General features: G+C 42.0%; 1 protein-coding gene across 1 annotated transcript in view; it reads right to left on the reverse strand.

Moving 5' to 3' along the window:
* Window positions 1-22,318, reverse strand: part of MEGF10 (multiple EGF like domains 10) — a gene marked incomplete at both ends in the record, with an annotated part of 74,764 nt that overhangs the window by 26,064 nt on the left and 26,382 nt on the right. Inside the window, 7 exons of the mRNA XM_084278830.1 lie at window positions 1,953-2,116; window positions 4,418-4,538; window positions 5,338-5,512; window positions 11,088-11,300; window positions 16,326-16,462; window positions 18,258-18,378; window positions 18,982-19,228. Coding sequence (XP_084134956.1) covers window positions 1,953-2,116; window positions 4,418-4,538; window positions 5,338-5,512; window positions 11,088-11,300; window positions 16,326-16,462; window positions 18,258-18,378; window positions 18,982-19,228 — 1,178 coding nt within the window. The remainder of the gene's footprint in view (window positions 1-1,952; window positions 2,117-4,417; window positions 4,539-5,337; window positions 5,513-11,087; window positions 11,301-16,325; window positions 16,463-18,257; window positions 18,379-18,981; window positions 19,229-22,318) is intronic.

Raw genomic sequence — 22,318 nt, forward strand, 5'->3', positions numbered from 1 at the left:
TTGCCTAAGCAATTCAAACTGTATCCCTTTGATTAAAAGTCCTTCTCTCTGCACTACGGCATGTGCTGGTAAAAGAGAATTTCTCTGGCCAGGAGACAGGGCACAAAACATTTCTTCTGGCTACGCAACGTTTTTTGAACCATCAAGAGAAATTACAGTTGTAGGTTAAACACCCTTCTTGCTGTGCTGAGCTGTGCCACAAAAGCAGAGCTGATTTTCATGGAACTACATCTGAACATCTGAATTTGCCTTTTCTTCTTCCACAGAAGGTGGCACATACATCTGGAGGCAGTTCCATACAAAATCAATCTGACAAACTGAAAAGAGCAAAAATCTTCACAATTGCATTTGTAAAACAAGGGAAAGTACAGCTGTGAACTGATCTTACACGAGAAGTGTCAAAACCAAATTAGCAACATGGAAAAACCCCACTAGAATTAAGGTGATACTTATGGGGCTGCCCACAGCAAGGGCAAAAAAGGAAAAAAAATCCATGTCAGGTTTTAAAATCAGCTAAAAAAGAGGGTTTCGTTTCTAAATTAAATGAATTGAATTTACCAGTCACTAAAAGCCAGAATAAACCCCACAGGAAAGCTCCTCTGCTGGTTTTGGTGTTCGTGCCTACAATTCTACTAGGTTCCACAGCATTTACCTATTCAATCCCAGCACTTTCAAGTCTAAAGTAGAACAAAATCTAAGAGCACTCAAGTGCTAGGAGCCCTTTGCTCATGGCAACAGTACATTTTTATACAGAGAAAAAGATAAGATTAGGCATTTCCTTTGCATATAATCAGATTTGCAAAGAAAGGAAATCCTCAAGTACCTAATTGAAAAGTGGTATGTTTAGTCTGCTATTTATTTAGACTAAAGTAACGATCTGGGCAGTGATAGGAATTTTCTGAAGTTACTGAAAGAAATTGAAATACGTTGATTTAAATAAACTCCTCAAACAAGAACAAAACCAAGATAACTCTGGACTCAACTGAATTAGTTTCCCATTCATTCTCCTACTCTGGAATTAGGAGGCAGAATATGCATTGGAATATGTACATGCTTACAGACTTCACTTGACACAGGCAGAGAGAGACAGCAAGACAAGGAGCATGGGCATGCTAAATTATCTGATGGAGAAATGCTTTTAAGCACTATTGTGGCTCTATTTGCAACAGTGAAGCAAATGCCATGAAACACTACCCATCTTTTTTAATAAGTCAGTTTTGGAAGAGCTATTGGAGCTTGGGAGATCGCATCGTCCTCCAGATCAGACACTAAGTGATAAACAAAGCTGCCCTAGGACAAAGAAACATTAGTCTTCTGATGGAGACGTACTGTTGAAAACGCTGCATGAACGTGCACAGATGGAACTCTAATCCACTTTGCAGAATATCTTAGAATTTGTCTGTCACTCTACTCACTCTGTCAATGTAAGCTGTAGCTCACCTGGAAACTAAAAACAACCACCAAAACTCCAAACAAACAAAAGCTGAGTATTCTGAGAGAAGTTCAACAGAACAAATTTTCATGCAAAACAAAGTCGTGGCTCCCAGTTTAACACTGTAGTTCAGTTATTCCTACCACATTACTGCTCAGTAGAGCTCCTCCAATCTGATAGAAGCTTAAAGGTGATAACAGGAGCAAAATTCACAAGGTTTCTGTTTGGTTTTCAGGCAAAAATTTGGGTCTGTGTTTTTCAACAAATTCTAAAGGAGCTGGAGAAAAGTCTGAGGCTCGACTTTAAAGCATGAAAGCAGGAAGAGTTTTTCATCTGTGCATCTTAACTGTGTGTCTTGTGTACTTCAGCGTGTTGCACTGTGGAGTTCTTCCCGAAGATTTGTTGTCATGTGTCCCCAATCTTCAACCCAGTTGTGTATGGGCTACCAGGAGCAGTCCTCCTTGGAGACTTATCCCCCCGACAAAATTCAGTGCAAAATCTGGTGAAATTATGAAACTACCTGGCAAGGGAGTTCGCACTTCTCTCCTCTCCAGCCTGGGGCACAGGTACAGGTTCCATCCAGAGCATTGCAAGCCCCTCCGTTAAGGCACTGGCAAGTTAAGTTACAGCCAAGCCCCCAGGTACCTCTGGGACAATTTATTGAGCAATCTACACCATGCCAACCTGCCAAAAAGAAGAATTTCAAGTGACAAATTAATCCAAGTTTTCCCCCATTCCTCTCTGCGGACGTGTTTCACTCTGCCTATCAGGCAGCATCTTTCGGAGATGTGCAATCCCAGGGTACCACTAGCTACAAGCTAGTAGCAGCAGTTTCAGACGAGGACTCGTCCACGTTGGAACAAGGGTGGTGAAGGGCACCTCCTGACATCTCTGCACAGCACACATTTGCAGATGGGTGCCACCACGCAATAGCAACTCGGGGGAGATCGGCAAGGAAAACACAGACACCTTGAAATTTCACTGCCAAGCACCAGAGGATACTGAAGGTTTAAGGCATGGGCCAAAAAAGCAAGGACTATATTCCCTACATTCAAGCTGCTGCTGTCGTCATTCTTCCGCCAGTACTGAACAGATGGAGATCTGCAATACAGTTTAGAAACTAAAATCCTAGACACAAAACAGAAGGAAACATAGCAGCAGTGCCTAAGTTGCATTTCTCCAAGGATACATGGAAGACCTTCTAGATTATTTCTGCACTTCTCTCCAGATGCAAAAAAGACTGTAATGGGAAATGGTTCTAAAATGCACCCTTCACTGCTGATTATGCTGGGTAACAATGATTTGCAGACTGCACGCTGGAGGCAGAGAAATGGAAATAGATTTTTAAAAATATGACCATCTGATACAATAGAAACGGCAGGAGACAGTCCGACGTGACCATCAGCAGTGACACAAGCCAAGGTTCTAATTTTGTACCTTGTTTACAGCAAGCCAAGGGAAAAGTAATTCTGCACTGAGACCAATCAATAGACTGTGCAAAACACATGGATTGAAACGAAGCCGCCTCGTGCCCTGGATTGAGAACTTCACATTTAGGGGTCATTTCAGGCAAAAATGTTACACCATACGAGCTAGAAAACTGAGACACTTTCTCCCATGTCTCTTTCCAGGATTTATACATCTCCTTCTGTTACAAGACAAGCAGCTGAGTTCAGATGCATTGCACCGTTTGCCGACCTTTTGCACTGTACTATGACTAAAACTGCACAATGCACAAGAAGACAGGATTTTGCCTGGCTCAAGGATAGTTTTCTCTCACAACCTAGCCTCTCAGCAGTAGCTGCTTTGCGGTGGTTACAGAATTGTCTCAGCTGCACTGTCTCCGGGAAGAGCAGAAGATAGAAACTCCACATTTCCTACACGTCTGATTTAACAGTATCAGCCCCTGACAAATTTAGTGGCTATTTTCCAGTGTAACTAACACTTCTCTCCCACTCTCAAGCGTTGTGCATTTTTAGACAGGGAGGTCTACCACGCAGGCTTGGCATGGGATTTGCTTGGGAGCATTCAACAGTCTCCCCTCTCAGCAAACCCCCATCACAGCTGAATGACGCTGGACTACAAACCCTTCCTTACAGCAGAAGTGACAAAGAGAAAGATGTATTGGAAGAGTGGATCTTTAAGGGAGGTGAGTAGCATAGTTTTGGGTTGAACATCGACACAATATGAAAAAATTTCTACGAAACCAGTGCTGGAGGATGTCTGAGATATCTTTGTTCCAGCCAAAGGCATGTGCTACCAGGAGATGAAGAGGTGGGCAGGCACGTGCAGTTTCTGAGGGGGTACAATGACCATCAGAATTACTGCTGGGAGGTGAGAGCCAGGCAGGGAGGTCAAGGAGCGTCAGTCTAGTCACACGAATACTGGGAGACCTAGAAAGTTTCTCACAGAAGCAGGGAACAGCGGGCAAAGGCTTGGAAGGGTCTTAGGCAAGGTTTTCTCAGAGAGCTGGTGAGGAAAAGAGCATTCAAATAGAATAAATTGCCAGTAGATACTAACATCAGTGCTAAAATGGCAGGAAGAAATCGGTGCCTCTGTGTGGCTGAGAGGGGCAAGGGTTGCAGCCAGAGGTCATGCACACCCAGGCTGAGGGAAACCCGCCTATGCATTTCGACCAGGCAGGCTGCTGTCAGACACATGGCAGGCATGCCTGTGGTACATCCAGCAGATGACAGCACTGCCACCAAGAGAGAAGTGGTGGCACACCTCAGGGTAAACACCCGTAATTCACTAAGCCGCAGCCTCCAGCCCACTGAGAACACAAACATGAGGCATGTGCACTCTTCTCAGGGCAGATGGTTTCCTAGTTTTCACCTCCCAGAGCAGCAGAAGCATAAATCAGCTGGTGATATGGCCTTCAGGGTGCTCTGCTTTTTATTAAGTTTCTTTCTTCTTCTCTACTTCCAAAACTCAAATTCATTTTATGATTAGGGAAAAAGGAAATTAATCTGAAGGGATGCTTACCTGCTTTGCAGGCACAAGAACCATCTACTGGTGAACAGATGGCTTCGTTTTTGCAGTTGCATACAGATGAACAGTTCATTCCATACGTCCCCAGAAGACAGGGAGTACCACAAGCAGCACCCTGAATTACACAAAAACAGAGTCTAAAAACTATTCAGACAATAGAACTAGTACATTCTGTAGACTGACTCAGGTGCTACAAAAGCCAGAGAACATGCCTGTTCCAGGCTGTCACTAAGGTATCTGAAATTTCATGGCGAGGGACTCCTTCATGCTCTTTAAGTCCACAGTAAGCATTACTTTCCTGTTAGTTGTTGGGAGAGCTCAGGTCACACAGCAAACACCACTTGGTTAGATCAATGGACAGTATCTTAAGTAATAAGGAAGCCCTTCACGAAACCAAATCTCGGTAAGACAGCAGGTTCATGGAACATGGATGTCTACAGTATTTTTAAGAATTAATTTGACTGAAGTTTTCACAGTTGTTGTTCCTACAACAGTCACCCTGTAAATATCCAAAGCACAGCATGTAAAAGCTGCAGAATAATCCATCCTGAACTGCAAAAACAAGTGTCTTGCTCTAGATTTTCTCTGGAATGAACATCAGGAGCTTCTGCAGCAAGATAGTGATTGAAACCATCATTCCTCCCCTTATTTACACATCACAAGCACATCCTCCTACTTATCACTGTCTTTACAAAGTCACTATCTTTTCTTTCCTGAAATGCTCTTCAGTGCTGAGAACCAATCACATTTTTGCCTCAGAATCTTATAAAACGCCCAGTATTATTTATGTACCTAAATACCGTTACCTTTCTTTTCCTGTGGTGGAGAAAGGACACTCGGGCACCATGAAGAACTTGGCACTCAACTAAAGCCAATGGAGTTGAAAATGTACCGTGAAAGAGAGACTTATTTACCTTAAATCCAGGGGCACAGGTGCATTTTCCAGTCACACTATTGCAGTCAGCACCATTTTGGCAGCTGCAGATCTGCTGACATGACTCGCCATAGAATCCTGGAGAACACGTCTCGTTGCAGTAGAGCCCCGACCAGCCAGGCTTGCAGGAGCATTCCCCAGACACAGGGTGACAGCTGCCAGGAGGGGATGGAAGGGTAAGTAATTCAGGACTAAATGTGACAGTATCTTTTTATCCAAAGAACAAAATGCTGCTACAGACCGGTTGCATAAAGGACCTTGTATGCTACATGCAGAGAAGTCTTTACTCCCCAGATCACAAAGCAAAGTGTTCTCTATATGTCTACATGGATGCATGCCAACTAAGGTAAGAAATGTAACATCATACAGGATCTAGATAATTTGGAAGGACATGAAGGGAAAAAAAGAGGTAGAATTGTTCTACAGCTGGTTGAAAACAGTCTGAATCACAGTTTTTACCATAAAATAGGGATCTACAGTTATAAATATAATGGTGATGAAAGCACTAAATTTCCCATTATATCGTCAGGTTTCCACTCCCAGTACAAAAGGTTTATTTTCATAACACTGGCCAAACTCAGAAGCAAAGTTTCTGAGAAATATGATCCTTCAGTAAAACCACATGGCATTCAAGATAAAATAACACCACAACAGCCAGTGAGTAGTGAGCTGGTTCTTTTCTTTAAACCTTTCATTGGGAAGAGGACAACTAGCATCTTTCCAGTAATTAGGCAAAATTATTGGCACTGGGCAAAAGTCAGGTATATCATCAGAGCTGTGATGTTTTGGAGAGTGCCTCCTCTATGCTGCCCATACCTGGTAGAAGACCAGACCGGCTGTCCCTACCTGGAACAGCACTTTCATTGAAGGGCCAGTCAGACAGCTGTTGCCTCAGAACAAATGGACATCATCAGCTGTGCAAAGATCTATGTGCTGGAAAAGGGAACACAGTGGGGCACTCTGTGGCACTCTGGCAGACAAAGCACTTGCTTAATTCTTACCAAAGGAAACCCTTAATATCCATATCCAATCTATTTACAATGGGAAGACTGTTTAAAGATATTTGTTTGTCACAGATTTCAGTGAAGGTCCTTTAAGTGTGCTGGAAAAAAAGTGTGCCTTTGTCCAGAGGCATTCAATGACGCGTGACAAGAGCCTGGTTTTGCAGGACTTGCTGATTCCTTGGGTGTTTCAAACTCAGCATTTTTCTGACCATCTGGAAGTTTGAAAAATACTTCCTGCACTTTTACGTGCTCTAACTTACGTAACAACAAGAGTTTTTGGAGAAGTTGCAACATAACAAGAGAATGCTGGATTACTTGCAACTACTCTTGGACTTGAGGGCTACTCTTGTCAAGCAAAGATTTTCCTGTTTCTGAATACAACCGTTGATCAAGGGAAGTATGAATTACAAACATCGGAACATTATGCATGCACTGTGATGTTGTAAGAGATTAGATGTCTTGTGGGTATTAAAATCTCTTTTACAGTATTGAGCTGGTTTTCATCAAGTGATAGGAAAGGTCTTTTTAAGTATGTCATATATGGAGGAATCGTTCATGAAAACACAGGATGCAGCAAGATAATCACACTTGTCACCTATTCCTAACTACCTGTAGATACCCAGTAGCATTTTGGATCCAATTCCCACATTTCTTGTAAGTGGAAGAAGAGACAGCAGGGAACACGAAAAGATATTTCAATCTACAACTGAACAGTTCTTGAGATATAAATTAGAACATATTTATAAAATTACTAGTACTGGCATTTTAAGACATACATCACTGTCCTGTTTGGTGTGGTTTTTTTCTTTCAGCAGAGAGGGACACAACACACATGAGAAAGCATTGGGTATAAAGCAGAGGCAATGAATATTCTTGGCCCCCCAGTAAATGTTACTAAGGCATACTGACACATATTGATTGACACCATAATTAGTACTCCATAATTTGTAATTAGATGTAGGAAGCTGCAACACTTCTGAAGGTTTTTGATGGGTACTCATGCAGTTAGCCTAATTGACAGTAAGATTTATACATTAAGAAAGGGAAGTAAAGAGATGTGGAGAGATACATGCTTTCTGAAAAAACAGCTTACTTTGCAGAGAGACAAAAACCCTCTGTGGGTAGCTGACACTACAGAGTTTGAGAACTTTGATGAAATTAGTGATACTCATATGATTGATACAGGTGTTTTGCTATTAAAATATCTAAATAACGTAATTCTGTAGCACCCTATGCAATTTAAAATTCCCATGAAAAGCTTTTGACCATGTACACATGAGTCTGTGAGAAAAATGCAAACTTGCAAGATGCCCTAAGTTTGGCGTTAAAAATACACCCTGACTACATTAACTAAATTAACACCACAAAATTTAACTCAACCCTATATATATATATGTATATATCCCTCAGAGAAAGCAAGAGACAAAAGAAACGCCACCAGAATGAGTCCTGAAAAAACCCTAATCCCAGCCTGAACTATACCAAATTAGTTGGTGATGCAGAATGACCTCCCACAGTCTTATTTACAAATGTGAAGCAGGGGTGGAAGATCACCAGAAAGAGCTTACAAGACTAAAGAAAAAACCCTTGTAGAAAAGTACGTAGCTACAGTGTGCTCTTTTTACACCAGGTGTCACGTGAGTAAAGACATGCCAAAACCAGCCTGAAATGCTGCAATTCCTACATTTTGTACATTCCTGTACAAAACAAGGCGCTAATGTTGACAAAGGCAGACAGAGGCCTTTTTTGCTTCTTCCTGCAAACCGCATCTTCAGAATGACAAGTTTCTGTAAACCCCCCAACCTGTGATGGGAAGTGGCAGGGACGTATGGATCTGCTCATACCAGGTCACAGCGCTGTTGCTGTACCCCACTGAGGAAACGGGGTTTATGTGGCCTTAGTCTCAGCCAGCCAGTGCTCACTCTCCGTTTTCTCTTGACTGTTGAGTACAAAGGGAAAAATGGATACTTTCACCTGGTCACAGAGAACAGAGGGCTGGGTTCAATACACACTCTAGCTCAAATCCTTGCATATCTACCAAAAGAGGCAATGGACAAGAACCATTTGTGAAAAAACTCTTTGCATAAGAGGCTTTTTACCTTCTGCTGTTCTCTGGACCCCTGGAAAATAATAGAACCTCCCAGGTATACCTATATCTAACCCTTCATGAAGCATAGGGGCTGCTAAGCACGAGGATGGGCTTGCCCTTCATGCCCTGGAGCTGCCATCAACTGATAGGAGCAGTGAAATCCATGTATCTTAGCCAAACCAAAGTGCAAATTATGAATGGTTGTCCAAGCTGTTTTGATGCAATTTCCTCAATCATAAAGCAGCAAAAGAAACACATCTACATTTCTGAACTATGGTGTGTAATAAACTTCTGTACTTTGAAGTGTTTGAACAAAATGGCTAGACACGCGTTTGTGTCCTGCAGCTATGTACATGTACTTTATAGCAGTATTGCTGTACCTTTTAAACTAACCTTTACTTCATTTGTGGGTCTGTGAATGCTAGGAATGTATGGAATACTGTAGGGCTCTAGGTCTACCAACAGCTCCTCTCTGAGGGTATCTAAACCCAGATGAAGAAAGTTTTCACAATACCAAGGGCCCTACAAGTCCTAACAGAATCCTTGTCCTACAGACACACGGCATGTATCTGAAGAAGGAATTGTACCCGCTGTTTGGTGCCCTCCAACTACTCGTTACATTGCTGCTAAATGGGTCAGCGCTAGGAAGCTTTTAGCTAGAGCCAGCCCAAACAGTACTTGGGCAAGTAAAGGATGAGGATATTCCCTTCCTTAAAAAGTTGTCTCGGGGCCCATGATGTTTAGTGAGACATGGAAACAGGCAGACACAACTAACCTCTCATAAGACGCGCAAAGTCTGCAGGCGGCATTATCTTCTATGCCATTTCTCAGTGCCCTTGGCTTTCTGTTCTTTGGTGACCTTAATCATTTCCTGAACCACGGGGAAGGAAACTACAGAAAATGCACCTGTGAAGTCATGAAAATCTTCCTTTTCCTCAAAGATTCCTACACCCTTTCAAAAATGCTTTTGACTAGTCATACCGAAAGGACAACGTTCAAACAAAGACCAGCCATATGCTGCTGTTTACATAGGAACATTTGTGATCTGATGTGACCACAAGCTGTCTTCCAGCGGTATAAATGAAGGAACAGCTGTGTTGAAAATGAATCAGAAGTAATCCCGGTAATATCAGAAATACTACACAGTGTAATGCATTCCTGTCAAACAGGGCTGCTACAATAGTCTGCAGACAGATTTTCAGGAAAGCAGCTAACCATAATTCACAATACAACAGTATCTGGGCTTCTAACACAGTTTGAGAGCTCAATAGGTCAGCATTATGGTGCCATTTACTCTTGAATGCACAGCCCAAAGATTCAATTGCTTGATTTGAGGTCAAAAACTCTGTATTTTTTCAAAAGACACTTCAAGTCAATGGGATAAACACAAGTGCAAGCACACAACTGTAAAAACATATGAATATAAAGGGAAAAGATTTCAGCTTGCTGTCGGATGGTTTGTCAATGAAAGGCATGTCGAACAACTCAGACAATCTACAAAGTCCTTTTGCAGAGAGGCCTAAAAGAACAAGTATTCCCATGTATGTGCTTGAGTGCTTAAACATCACTGCCTAGTTCTGACTAAAGGCTTTGGTTTTACCTGTGAGACAAAGTGCCTCTTATAATCAATATACAGCAGCATTCTCTGTGACAGTCGAGAGTTACTGCAAATTTATTTCACAGCTCTTCTCAACAGCAAAAATTTAGATCATGCTCACAAACCTTTTCTAAGGTACTGTGGTTAGTAAGGCAGTTAGGTGGACGTGAATGCACAATGTCCAAAGTATTTAATCAGAAGAACTGTGTTTTGTAACAAAAGAAAGCTCTCCAGAATTGTTCTATAAATACATTGGCTTGTCTTGACTGCTATCTGACATTCCTCCCTCACAGCTGAAAGTTCATCTCCAAAGAGCCAGACTTCAGATTCTCCTAAGGCTCTGCTCAGACACTGAGAAATCCACAAGGACACATAAAACTCACACCGTAGGACTCATTACCAACTGAATAAGGAAAGATGGGAAAAGATAAGCCAACTGGAAAACTGGTTGCATTCAGTCTCCTGGGGTCAGATTTTACCTGCCTTCTGGGAAAATCATTTACATCACAAAAGACTCTTTTTTCAACTTAACTTTGGTAAGGCTTAAAAAATTTTGTATTAAGATAGCCACCTACACCAAGTCTTACTTATTCACACAGGCAGAGACAGAGAGAAACGGATCATCCTCTCATGCCCAACTGGTAAGGCTACATCTATTGATTTCAGTTATTTCACACTTACAGCACACCAGAACATGCAAGGGATGTATGATCTATCCTGCCTACACACAGTGAGCAATGTAATGATCTACCCACTTGGTAAATAGAGACAAAGGTCCCACTTTGTCATAATATTTATGTGGCGGGTAAGCCACCAAATAAATACAGCAATGAATATTAAGATCACATATAGCTGCAAGCACTGTAATTCGGAAGCTCTTTTGGGCTGAGAGTTTCCTGATCCAGTTAGGGAATATCAGATTCTCTCACAAGTCCTTCGCTGCTTCAGATTGCATGGAAGTACTAGAAAAATCAGGAAATCTTTCTTTTCAGATTTCTATCTTCTCTACAGAAGAACAGGTTCAAGGGTGTAAAGCCTACCTCCAGGTAGTGGGCCTGTGGCAGGGACATCTTTTATCACACTTGAGACCATAAATTCCTTCGGGACAAAGCCTTGTTTCACACTGCTCTCCAGTGTATCCTGCTTCACAGAGACAGGCACCACTTATATGGTAGCATTTCCCACCATTCATACACTTGCAGGGCTCAGCACACTGCACCCCGTAAGTCCCCACTGGACACTCCTCTTGGCACCTATGAGAAAAACAAACAAAGAAAAAAGTGGTTTAGTTCCCATCAAATACAGCTTTGGGACATTCCAGGGAAATTGAGTTTATGAGCAATCTCTATACGGCTCTAAAAAGCCTCTGAAGTGGAGCAGTGATTTATAGAAATTCATGTTTCAAGTACTTTATGTCAGAATTTGTAACTTTTAGAAGTAAACTGGATTCTCCACTTAGCAATAGCGTGAACAGCCAGCAGATTTCTGTGCCCCTGTAGATGCTCAGGGCCTGGCAGTCCTCTGGCAATCACGCTCAGCAGTCTCTGATGAGAACCTTTTCTAACTGTGTTTTCCAAACACACTATGTTTGACACAAGGCACGGCAAAATGTAATAGAAGTCACAAGAGCCTTCTGACTGAGGTCAAAGGGGTATATGTGTTCATATCATGCCTCCGCAGTACTGGCCTCAATCCCTTACTCGTATCCAAGTGTCGAGGTATTTGCAACTCTGCCCTGAGGGGAGCAATAAAATCCCCATTACTTCAAAGGTGCAGCGTAATAATAGAGCTAATAACCCCCTACAAATGTTTCCCAGTGAAGTTACACAAATACAACTGTGAATGGATTGTCTCCAAATGACCATCTGGAATTCCAGCACTGCAATTTCACTTTTTAAACATCATCTTCATGACCTTCTGAAACACCATCTTCCTGGTGAGGACAGTGTTGTCTCAGCCAAAAACTTTTAGGCAAAACGTTAATTTAAAGTAGATTCTTCCAAGTTAACTCCGATCATGTAGAAATTGTTACCGATGTAGGAAAAGTTAAGGGTTCAGAGTGCAAAGTACATGACACTTCACGTACCCTTCACGGTACCTTCTGAGATTACAGTAACCAGGATGGCATCTCTTCATGGACCAAGAATTTAGAAGAGGACCCTGCAAAGTATTCTGCCCCTTTTGTAAGTGCATATAACACAAATCTAGCCTTGCAATAGCATCAAGAAACGACGTCTCCTTAACTCCCCTGTACTGATTTTAATGCCGAGTTGTACCCCGCTTTGTGAATCATGCGGGTGCTAATTACAAGGCCTCACCAAGTCTCTGAACCATGAGGAAAAACACGTCTTTATGGTGACGGTGAATGAAAGGTGGGTAAGGAAGTTTCACACCACCGATCGGCTACATCTGACTGTAATAAAAAAGGCACGCTTGATGTGTTGGGTGCACGTGCTGGTGTTTTAGGCCCGGCACCCTGTTCTGACCAGAACCGAAATGAACACCTCGACTCTGCGTGTGATTAGCTCTTTTCACACCAGGGGGTTTTTGATCATGGGATGGTTTATTTGGCACTGGGATTCCTGGCAGCAGATGGGGTCCTCCTGTCCCAAAGGGGGACAAGGATCCTAGCCCAGCAGTTGGCAGGGCTTGTGGAGTGGGCTTTAAACTAGGTCTGAAGGGGGAAGGGAATAAAACCAGGCTAGCTGGAAAAGAGTGTCAGAGTCAGGGGTGGGACCAAAAGTCCACCTCAAGTGCATCCACACAGCTAGGGATGCCATCCTACAACCAGAAGCACTGTGTGTTGGCGAGTTCCTTAAGTCCACTCCAGGAGGTGAGGGATATGTTGAAGCACATCTGAAGTGCTTCTACACCAATGCACGTAGCATGAGGAACAAGCAAGAAGAGCTAGAAGTCCTGCCTTGGTCCCAGAGGTATGGCAGCACTGGCTTAAGCAAAATCTGATGGGAAGAGTCCTGTGACTGGTGCGCAGTGATGGGTCGTTACAGGCTCTTCAGAAGAGACAGTTACGGCAGGAGAGGGGGGGACATGGCACTCACTGTATGCCATGGAGGGGCTGGACTGCGTTGAGCTATCAGTTGGTGATGACACTGATGAGACTCTCTGGGTAAGGATTAAGGGATAAATAAAGGGGATGTTGTTGTGGGAGTCTACTGTGGACTGCCCAGCCAGAACAACAACAACACTGATGAGTTATCCTTCAAGGGACTAAGAGCCACCTCTAGATCCCCTGTCCGTGTCCTTATGGGGGTCTTCAACTTGCCAGATGGTAGCTGGGAACACCACCACAGCTAATACAAACAGGTCCAGGGGAGTCCTAAAGCAACTGGATGATAACTTCCTTGTTCAGGTATTGAGGGAGCCAATGAAGAAAGGTGCCCTCCTAGATCTCTTGCTCATCAACAAAGAAGGACTTGGGGGGAAGTAGAAGTAGGTGGACGTCTTGGCCATAGTGACCACAAAGTAGTGGAATTTAAAGTCTTTGTTGGGAAACTGCTTTTGAAAGCATCAGGGTCCATCAATGCTGGCCAGTTTTTAAGTGCCACCTCCTAAAAGCGCAGGGACAGGCAATTCCAAAACACTGGAAATCAGGCAGGTGGGGCAGGAGGCTGAATAGGGACGTTCCTCTAGAGCTCAGCAGAAAAAGAAAGTGTATGGCCAGTGGAAGCAAAATCAGGAAATGTGGGGGGATTACAGGGACACTCTTCACCTTTGTAGGGAGAAAATTCATGAGGCTTAAGCCCAGTTATAGCTGAGAATGGCCAATACTGTGGCAGACAACAAAAAGGGATTTTTCAAATACAGTAGCACCAAGAGGAGTCTGTTAATTGAGAGCTAATGGGGACACAGACTAACAGAGGTGTGCTACGTCTTTGTTGCCTTTGTCTTCAACAGAATTGATGGGCTCTGGGACTCCAGATGCCACGAGTTGGAGGACCATGTCTGTGGTAATGATAAATTCTTAGTGAACCCCAAACTTGTGGTAGATCTGCTGCTCCACCTGGACCCACGTAAGTCCATGGGCCCCGTTGGGATTCAACCCAGGGTACTTAGGGAGCTGGCTGATGTCATCACAAGAACGCTGTTTTAAAATGGTCCTGGGAATCCGGAGAGGTCCCAGTTGACTGGAAGCTGGCAAATATTGTCCCAGTTTTCAAGAGGGTTAAGAAAAAAGACCCTGGTAATTACAGATCTGTCAGTCTCACCTAGTAAAATTATGGAGAAAATCATACTGGAAGTTATTGAAAAGCACCTAAAGAACAACACAGTCATTGGGCACAGTCAACGTGGGTTCAGGAGAGGAAAGTCCTGTCTATCCAATCTAATTTCCTTTTACGACAAGGTCAGCAAGCTGGTTGACCAAGGGAAACCAGTTGATGTTATTTTTTTTGGGATTTCAATCAAAGTTTTGATACTGTGTCTCACAGTATCTTGCTGGACAAAATCCCCAGCATACAACTAGACAAAGCCATAATGCGTTGGGTGGGCAACTGGCTGAAGGGTCAGACCCAGAGGTTGATAGTAAATGGGGTTACATTTGTCTGGCAGCCAGTCACTAGTGGGGTTCCCCGGGGCTCCTTTTTAGGCCCAGTTCTTTTTAACATTTTCATAAATTACTTGGACACAGAACTACAAGGTGTCTTGTAGTTGACACTAAATTGGGAGGACCTGTTGACTCTGTTGAGTGTGGTGAAGCCTTACAGAAAGACCCGGACAAATTCAAAAGCTGGAGAATCACCAACACCACACATTTAACAAGGGCAAGTGCCAGATTATGCACCTTGGAAGGGACAACCCTGGCTGCACATACAGACTGGGGGATGAGATGCTGGAGGCCAGCCTTGCTGAGAGGGATTTGGGGGTCTTGGTAGACAGCAAGTTAAACATGAACCATCAGTGTGCACAGGCAGCCAGGAGGGCCAACGTATCCTGGGGTGCATGAAGCACGGCATTGGCAGCCGGTCCAGGGAGGGGATTGTCCCACTCTGCTCCGGTGCGGCCTCACCTCGAGTACTGTGTGCAGTTTTGGGTGCCAGAGTACAAGCACTTTTAAAACCTGTATTTTTTTGCTGCTGAAATGCATGTGCTAGCTCAGGCAGTTCCCACACATTTCTTGTAACACTTCCCTCCCCTGCCAGTCCACCGACCTGAAATCAGAACCAGGTCTAAAACCTTGCTTCTGATCCCTTCCTGTCCTTGAAGTATCTTGAAAAACAAAAGAATTGCAAATGCAGCCTGTTTTGCAGGAAAAGAGGGAGCTCAGCCTTGCAGAAGTGATCAAAATGCTTCTGTCTGTTAGGCATTTCAGATTAAAGTTAGATTTCAAGTTCCAAGTCAAAAAAGTTAATTGCTTTTAGAAAAACAAGCACAGTGCATAGACTCTCATATCAATATTACTTTGATTTCCTTGCTTTATTTGTACGTGTCCTTAACTGCATCTACCACCTTCTGCACTGTTTCTTCATAGACACAAATTTAATTTTGCATCCAAATGACTCTGGACTAATTGTGCCTCTTATTCATGAGGTTTTTGTCTCCTTACACCTGGCACAGCTCTTCCTCTGTCCTGTGAACACTTGATTCAAAAGTGCATATGGTTATAATACCTATTATTGTTGGCAGAGATTCCCTGGACTGACCCCAGTGATTAAGCTGATTCTGACTTCAGGAACTGAATTGCCCTTTAAACTATCTGCTGGAAAACTCTTTATTTCATCACTTTCCACTGCCTTCAAAACCAATGTCTTGCTGTATTATCTTTCCAATCTACCAAAGATGATTTTCAACAATCATCAGAAAATAAAAAAGTTTAACTTCTTCATTTGAATGAAATATTACAGAAGACAACTCTGTACAGCAGACTCTCCGACACACTTCCTTTGAAGACAAATCAAATGAGCCTCCGTTGCCACTATCACTGCCAAAAAACTGCACAAAACCCAGATCTTCCCTCCTCACCCCTTCATCACACCCCAAACCGCATCATTCTATAAGCCACTCTGGTCAAGATCCACAAGATACTGTCAGAGCACAGGCCACAGCAGGAAAATCTCAAAACCGAGCACTTCTTCATAGAAAAGAGATCAGATTGGCACTTTTAATTTGTGACTCAGCATCAGCTAAGTGAAATGGCAAACATTTCATAAGACTCTTTCAATGGTATCACAGACATTTTCATTCTGCTTTCTACCACTTCTTAACTTTCTCTGTGGAAGCAAACCCCTTGCAGGTTCAATGTAAAAATCATTTTTCCTTACCGTTCCCCTGTGTAACCTGGGCTGCAATTGCACTGGCCCGTTGCTGAGTCACAGGTCCCACCATTGTGGCACTGGCATTCCTGGGAACAGTTTTTCCCATAACGACCCTCAGGACAAGGCTGACCGCAGACCAAGCCCTGTGTGTGCCGAAAAAAATCTTAGTATTAGATTTAGGATTACAGCTTGAATGGACAAGCAAGAAAGATTTGTAATGAAGGAGAATCAATGAGATCATCCATCTAGTACTGATCTTGGAAATGCCAGGCCTTTCTCCAGCTTTAAATGTGGAGTATGTTTAGCACTGGAGGAATAATAGGAAACACCATCTCCAAGTGGCAATGAAAATATTTCGACATTTCAGACTAATCTCACGGTCTTCCCAATTTATTTATCAGCAGCAGTATGTATCAAGATACCCAGAAATGCCCTCCAGTCAGTAGTGCTGTAGAAATCAGTATTTGCTGTAATTCCACAATTATATACTTTATGATAATTTGCTTTCACTGATGAGAGGAAAAGCTGTTGTAATTTCACTGAAAGCAGCATATCTAAAAACTTAGGTAGGATGTCTGCTTCCTTTCCACAGGCTTTGAACTTCTGCAAGGCTATTTACATCCTTGGAACTGATTACACTTGTGTAGAGAGTGGAGCATTAGAAATTAAGACATTTAAAAAGCACTCTCAAGAAAAACACATTTACAAACATTTTGTGAGACAAAAGACATGGAGGCATTTCATATAATGTAAGATATTGCAGAATTTCTACCTGGATACTTTAAAACTTCCTTACATGAAAAGAAAAAAGGTTATACTGAAGAAATTGTTCCACAGAACTGAAAAATCTAAAAGAGTTATGTTTAAATAACTACTTGGAATAGAAAATTAGTCAAAGTGCCAAACAGTAACTTATTAGTTAACACATATACACTCTTATAAAATTTCCATCAATGCTTCACATGCTATCTCATTTTTCACAGGCTGTATTACGGCAAATAAAAGGAGTCAAGAATTTATGCAAACATTTATATTCTGTGACAAAGAATTTCATTCTTCTAACATGAAGTCAATTAAAAATAATCCGTAATCCAAGTTTGGTATTCAGGTGAGTGGTCCTAACCAAACACACAAACACAGATCATAATTTATAGCTATGTTCTCTAGTTGGTGGAAAACTGACTTCTGTCACAGGTTATCTCAACATAGTACTTAAACTATCATAAGCTAATTAAATTCGGTAAATTTGTATTTTCACCCCAAATGGGCATTCAAATAGAAAACATTATTAGCATATACTGTTGCTAAATTTTAGATACAAATGCATTTAAAGAAATTACATGGCCTTTAATCACCTTCTAGCCTTTTGATCACCTTCCCACTCAGAGTTGGCAGCCTGGTAGTAGAGAAAGCTGCTCACAGCTGAGAGGTCAGTTCTTTTCTTTTTGCCCCACTCTCTGACAAAAAGGTAGAAAATCTAAAGATAATGTCAAAATTCTGATACCACATTTCCATCAGCAACATATAACACAGTATCTGAAGGTTTGGGGGGCTCTGCCATGCATACTATATGAATTGAAACAGGCACAAAACCCACTTCTAAAACACATAATGATGTCACCTCCATATAACATTAAATTATATCTAGAAATGTATGACTTTTAGACAAGATGTAAAGGTTGTTGCCTAATCACAGTACAATTCATGTCTTTTGCTTCCCAGAATCTGACATGGTTAAAAAGGCTGGCAAATTTTCAATAACAGAAGGTTTTGCAAGTATTTTATTCCAGTCCCTTATGTTAAAATACATTTCTCATTACTCCTGGCTATAGGCAGACAGCATTTGCTATCCTCATTTGCTGCCCTTTTCTGACCCTGCCCAAAATCTACAAACATGGAAGTCTTATGGGACTATTCAATTTCAGAAAGTGTTTTTACCATCCATCCTGGTGGGCAAGCACACTCCCCAGTGACGTGGTGACAGACGCCTCCGTTCTGGCATGGGCACCTCTCCTCACACTGTGGCCCATGCTTCCCTGGCGGACAGAGATCCTCGCAGCTGGGAAGGTGATGGTGTACAACAGAGACAACTGTTACTTCGACACACGTCCCACTTTCCAGCCACCTCTTTTAGTGCTATTGTTAACTTCTCCAGCCAAAAATATGAAACAGATAACAACCCAACATAAAGAGACCCACACTTGAGCACTGTGTAGTACCAGTGCAACAAATCTAAGTAAAAACAACTGGCAACCTAGGAGCTATTTCTTCTTAAAGATACTTCTTGCTACATTGGTTGCTGCTCATTCGTGGTTACTGACAAAGCTCAAAATCTATTTTAGAATAACAAAGCCAAATAACTACATGTTCCAATGTGATTTTCCAAGCTTGTAGCCAAACCACTTCCATGGAGGTCCAGAAGAAGCTCTTGCTACTTTTTATGGTTTTAACAGTACAAAGGGCTTTCTCTCAGCTACATATAGAAATGAGCACTGCAACGTGGTTTGCCGAGCAGCTTCTTAGCCATTAGCCCAGCTTCCCTGTGTTACATAGCACCCAGACCAACAGCATAGTGTCAGAAGTTAATCTAAGCTTAATTTCTCTTCTTAGCACTATTTAAAACTTTTATGTCTCCCCCATAAATAATATACCCACTGCTTACAAGGCACCAGTGTATCCAGGAGGACATCTGCACTCTCCAGTCACATAGTCGCAGGTAGCTCCATTCTGACACTGGCATTTCTGGTGGCAGTCATTTCCGTACGTCCCTGGATCGCAACGTTCCTCACAGCGCCAGCCCTTGAAACCCGATGCGCAGTGGCAGGCCCCAGTGATGGGGTTGCACAAAGCTCCATTTTTGCACTGGCAGCGGCTGCTACAGTGAGGTCCCCAGTGGTCACTGTCGCATGCTGATGGGGTAGAAGGAAGAATTTAGAGTGTTTTTATAATCGCTCAAGCTACAGCACTGACTCAGCTGTAAAAAAAAGTAAAAAAAAAAGATGGAAATAGTTATGTAGCACATCTTCAGTTCTCCTCAGTCCTCAAGGATCTTGGCAGACAAAAAGAAATTTATACACACAAATTAACTTCCTAAGCATAAAAGCAAGTGCTTTAAAATATGAAGCTGTGAATTAAATACAAGTTCTACCCCCTTTATTGTCAAACTCTTCATTATGACTCTCCACCATCAAATAACTGTTAGGGTTGCAGTGAGCTTCCATTTACACAGTCTTGCTAACTCAAAAAAAGTTAAAAAATGCAGTCTAACTCATGAGCCACTGTCTGAATCCCACAAGGAAGTTAAAAAGCTTGCTCAACGTAAGACTCTGTTATTTTTCAAATCCAGATGTTCCTAATTGTTTACATAATTGTAAATATTTCCTTTTCAATCTTGCAATGTACTAATAGGGCAAAATAAAACACACCAAGTGTTTCACCAAGCAACAGAAATTAACAATTCTATGTTTAAACTTCCTCTGGAAATTACAGATTTGGATATCCAATGTGTCTTCACCACCATTCATAGAATCACAGAACCACAGAATCATCATGGTTGGAAGAGACCTTCAAGATCATCGAGTCCAACCGTCTGCATCAATGTAGCCCATTATAATCCCATAATCAAACCACCTGGAGGTTATTTTAGCATCAAAAGAAAAACCTTTGTGTTTCTTAAGTGAGAAACAGGGGAGTTCTGTAAAGAGCCAGAAGATTAAGGTCACCCAGAGTTCAAAAGAAATGTGCTAATCATATGGTCAAATGATCTGATTTTATTTTTATGTTCTGTTGATAACAGCAGTACAGCAAGAAACCTGGATTGCAGCAACTGGAAGCCCAGGGTCTCCTCTTGGGATACTGACAACATTGTTCTCCCAGTCCCCTGAGGCAATAAAGCCAGGCACAGAACAGGCACACTTTCCTAGACTAATGTAAAGTAATTCAAGAATCCCCCTCGGGGTAGGAATTATTCAGCTATAGGAGATGTTCACTCAGGCTACACAAATAAAAAATAATTAGGGTCTTTTAAAGAATCAAGTCCTTAAGATTTTTTTTTTTTCCAGGGCAGGTCACTAGAACATGCATCCATAATGGAGATATTGTGAGCACCTACACAAAATAAAATACACAGCCACAGAAAATATTGCATGTATTATAAACATCTAGCAATACTGTCAAACTGACAGAACAACAGTCTATCTTATTTTTGGTCTCTCTCTTTGAAGATGCGTGGTTTCTGTTTTGACAATAGTATAACACACTGCTGTCTACACCAACAGCATCTCACAAGTTTCCTTTGCCCACGAGAACTAACATTCATATAGCATAACAGCTATATGTTTCTTTTCAATGTATCTGCATGGAATATAAATTGTGATCCTCATGCTTAAAGAGTTCTCAAATTGTTGTGAGGAAACTAGCTATTTTATATATATATACATATGTATATTTATATATATATAAATACAGGTATGGGTGAGATGCATCTGAGACAGTTGCATGTTCTGTGGTGACTACAGTAGACACTACTACATATTTTTTTGCTTGACACGGTAGCTTGGATTCAGACAATAGTCTGCCTCCTACTTCCAAACAAAACTGACAATTTTAAATTCAGACATTCTTCATGGAATAATAATAAAAAAAAAATATTAAAACCTCCTATCCTGACATGTCTGACGTACAGAAGAATTCAGACTGATCACTGGGCCACAACTGTTCCAGTGAAGAGCTCAGTCAAGGATGAATGTGGCCTAAACATGCTCTACATAGAAACACATGGCAGGCAAGACAAGATTTAATTTCAGTTGATTAATGTGAGCTTGTGTTCTTTCTCCACTAGCTGGAAATGGGATATTTGATGCAGTGCAACAACATTCATGTTGCTGTTTGAAGATCCAACATAATGAGTTTCAGAGCCACACAGGCCAGAAACACCTACTATTATGCATCTGCCATTGCATCCAACACCCGGGCACCAAAACCACCTTGCTAGAAACCACTTGTGAAGCAGCAGACACTTTGTGGTCCCTCTGCTATTTTTACAGTCCCATCCCCAGCCTGCCTCCCTAGGACGAGCCCCTCTGTCTCCTGAAGATTCATGTGCTGTGTCTGGGAACCTGAACCTCTAAAAGCATGCACCACACAGCAGATAATAACTCATTTCTTGGTGTGATCTCATTATGTTTGCAGGAAATCATTAATATAAAAAGAAACATATGGCTGCTCATAGGATTTCCAGTCTTATCATTATTCTCCTGGCAATGGCCAGGTGGGTAACAAATATTGATTGTAATTTTTCACTAGAGCACAGTGGTGAAGCATTCCATCAGGACAACGGTGCCCTGGCATAGTATGACTGCACATGACAGTGTTTTACATAAGGTCTGTAACCAGCCTAGCATCTATCTATGAACTATAGGCTGTAGACAAGTTTGCAGGATTAAGAAGAACAAAAAATAATTTTGAACAAGGTGGATAAACCATATATTTTACCTCCATGTCTCCTAACTGATAATCAATAATGTACCCCATAGGAAATTAAAGTGATTTGTCAGAAAGTGATGCTCAGTGTACTATTAAAAAGAAAACAGAGGGTAGGAATGTTTTCTGTGGTGAGTTTGGCTTATTTTTCATTAGTTTTGGAGGCTACATTTACTAACTAGTGCATCAGACTATCTCTGCTGCTTCCTAGTATTCAGACACTAGGAAAGCCAGGCTGAAAGTCACATAGGTACTAACGTGGAGGAATGGGATCATCTCTGAGTTAATGACTATCATCAGGTTACAGGCTGTCAGCTGGAGTTTAATCAGAATAACTGCTCTGACTGTACCAACTGCACCAAGGTCACAGGCACACATGGATATGCAAACACAACATGCACAGACACCCAAAAGCGTCAGCTACTGGCTTCCAAACAGATTTGGAGCTGTAAATCATCTGTCACAGCACAGGGTATATGTGAATGGGAAGCAAAGTGTGGAGACAAGAGCCATATGTT

This window comes from Gallinula chloropus (genome assembly GCF_964237585.1).
Source record: "Gallinula chloropus genome assembly, chromosome: Z".
NCBI classification, from domain to species: Eukaryota; Metazoa; Chordata; class Aves; order Gruiformes; family Rallidae; genus Gallinula; species Gallinula chloropus.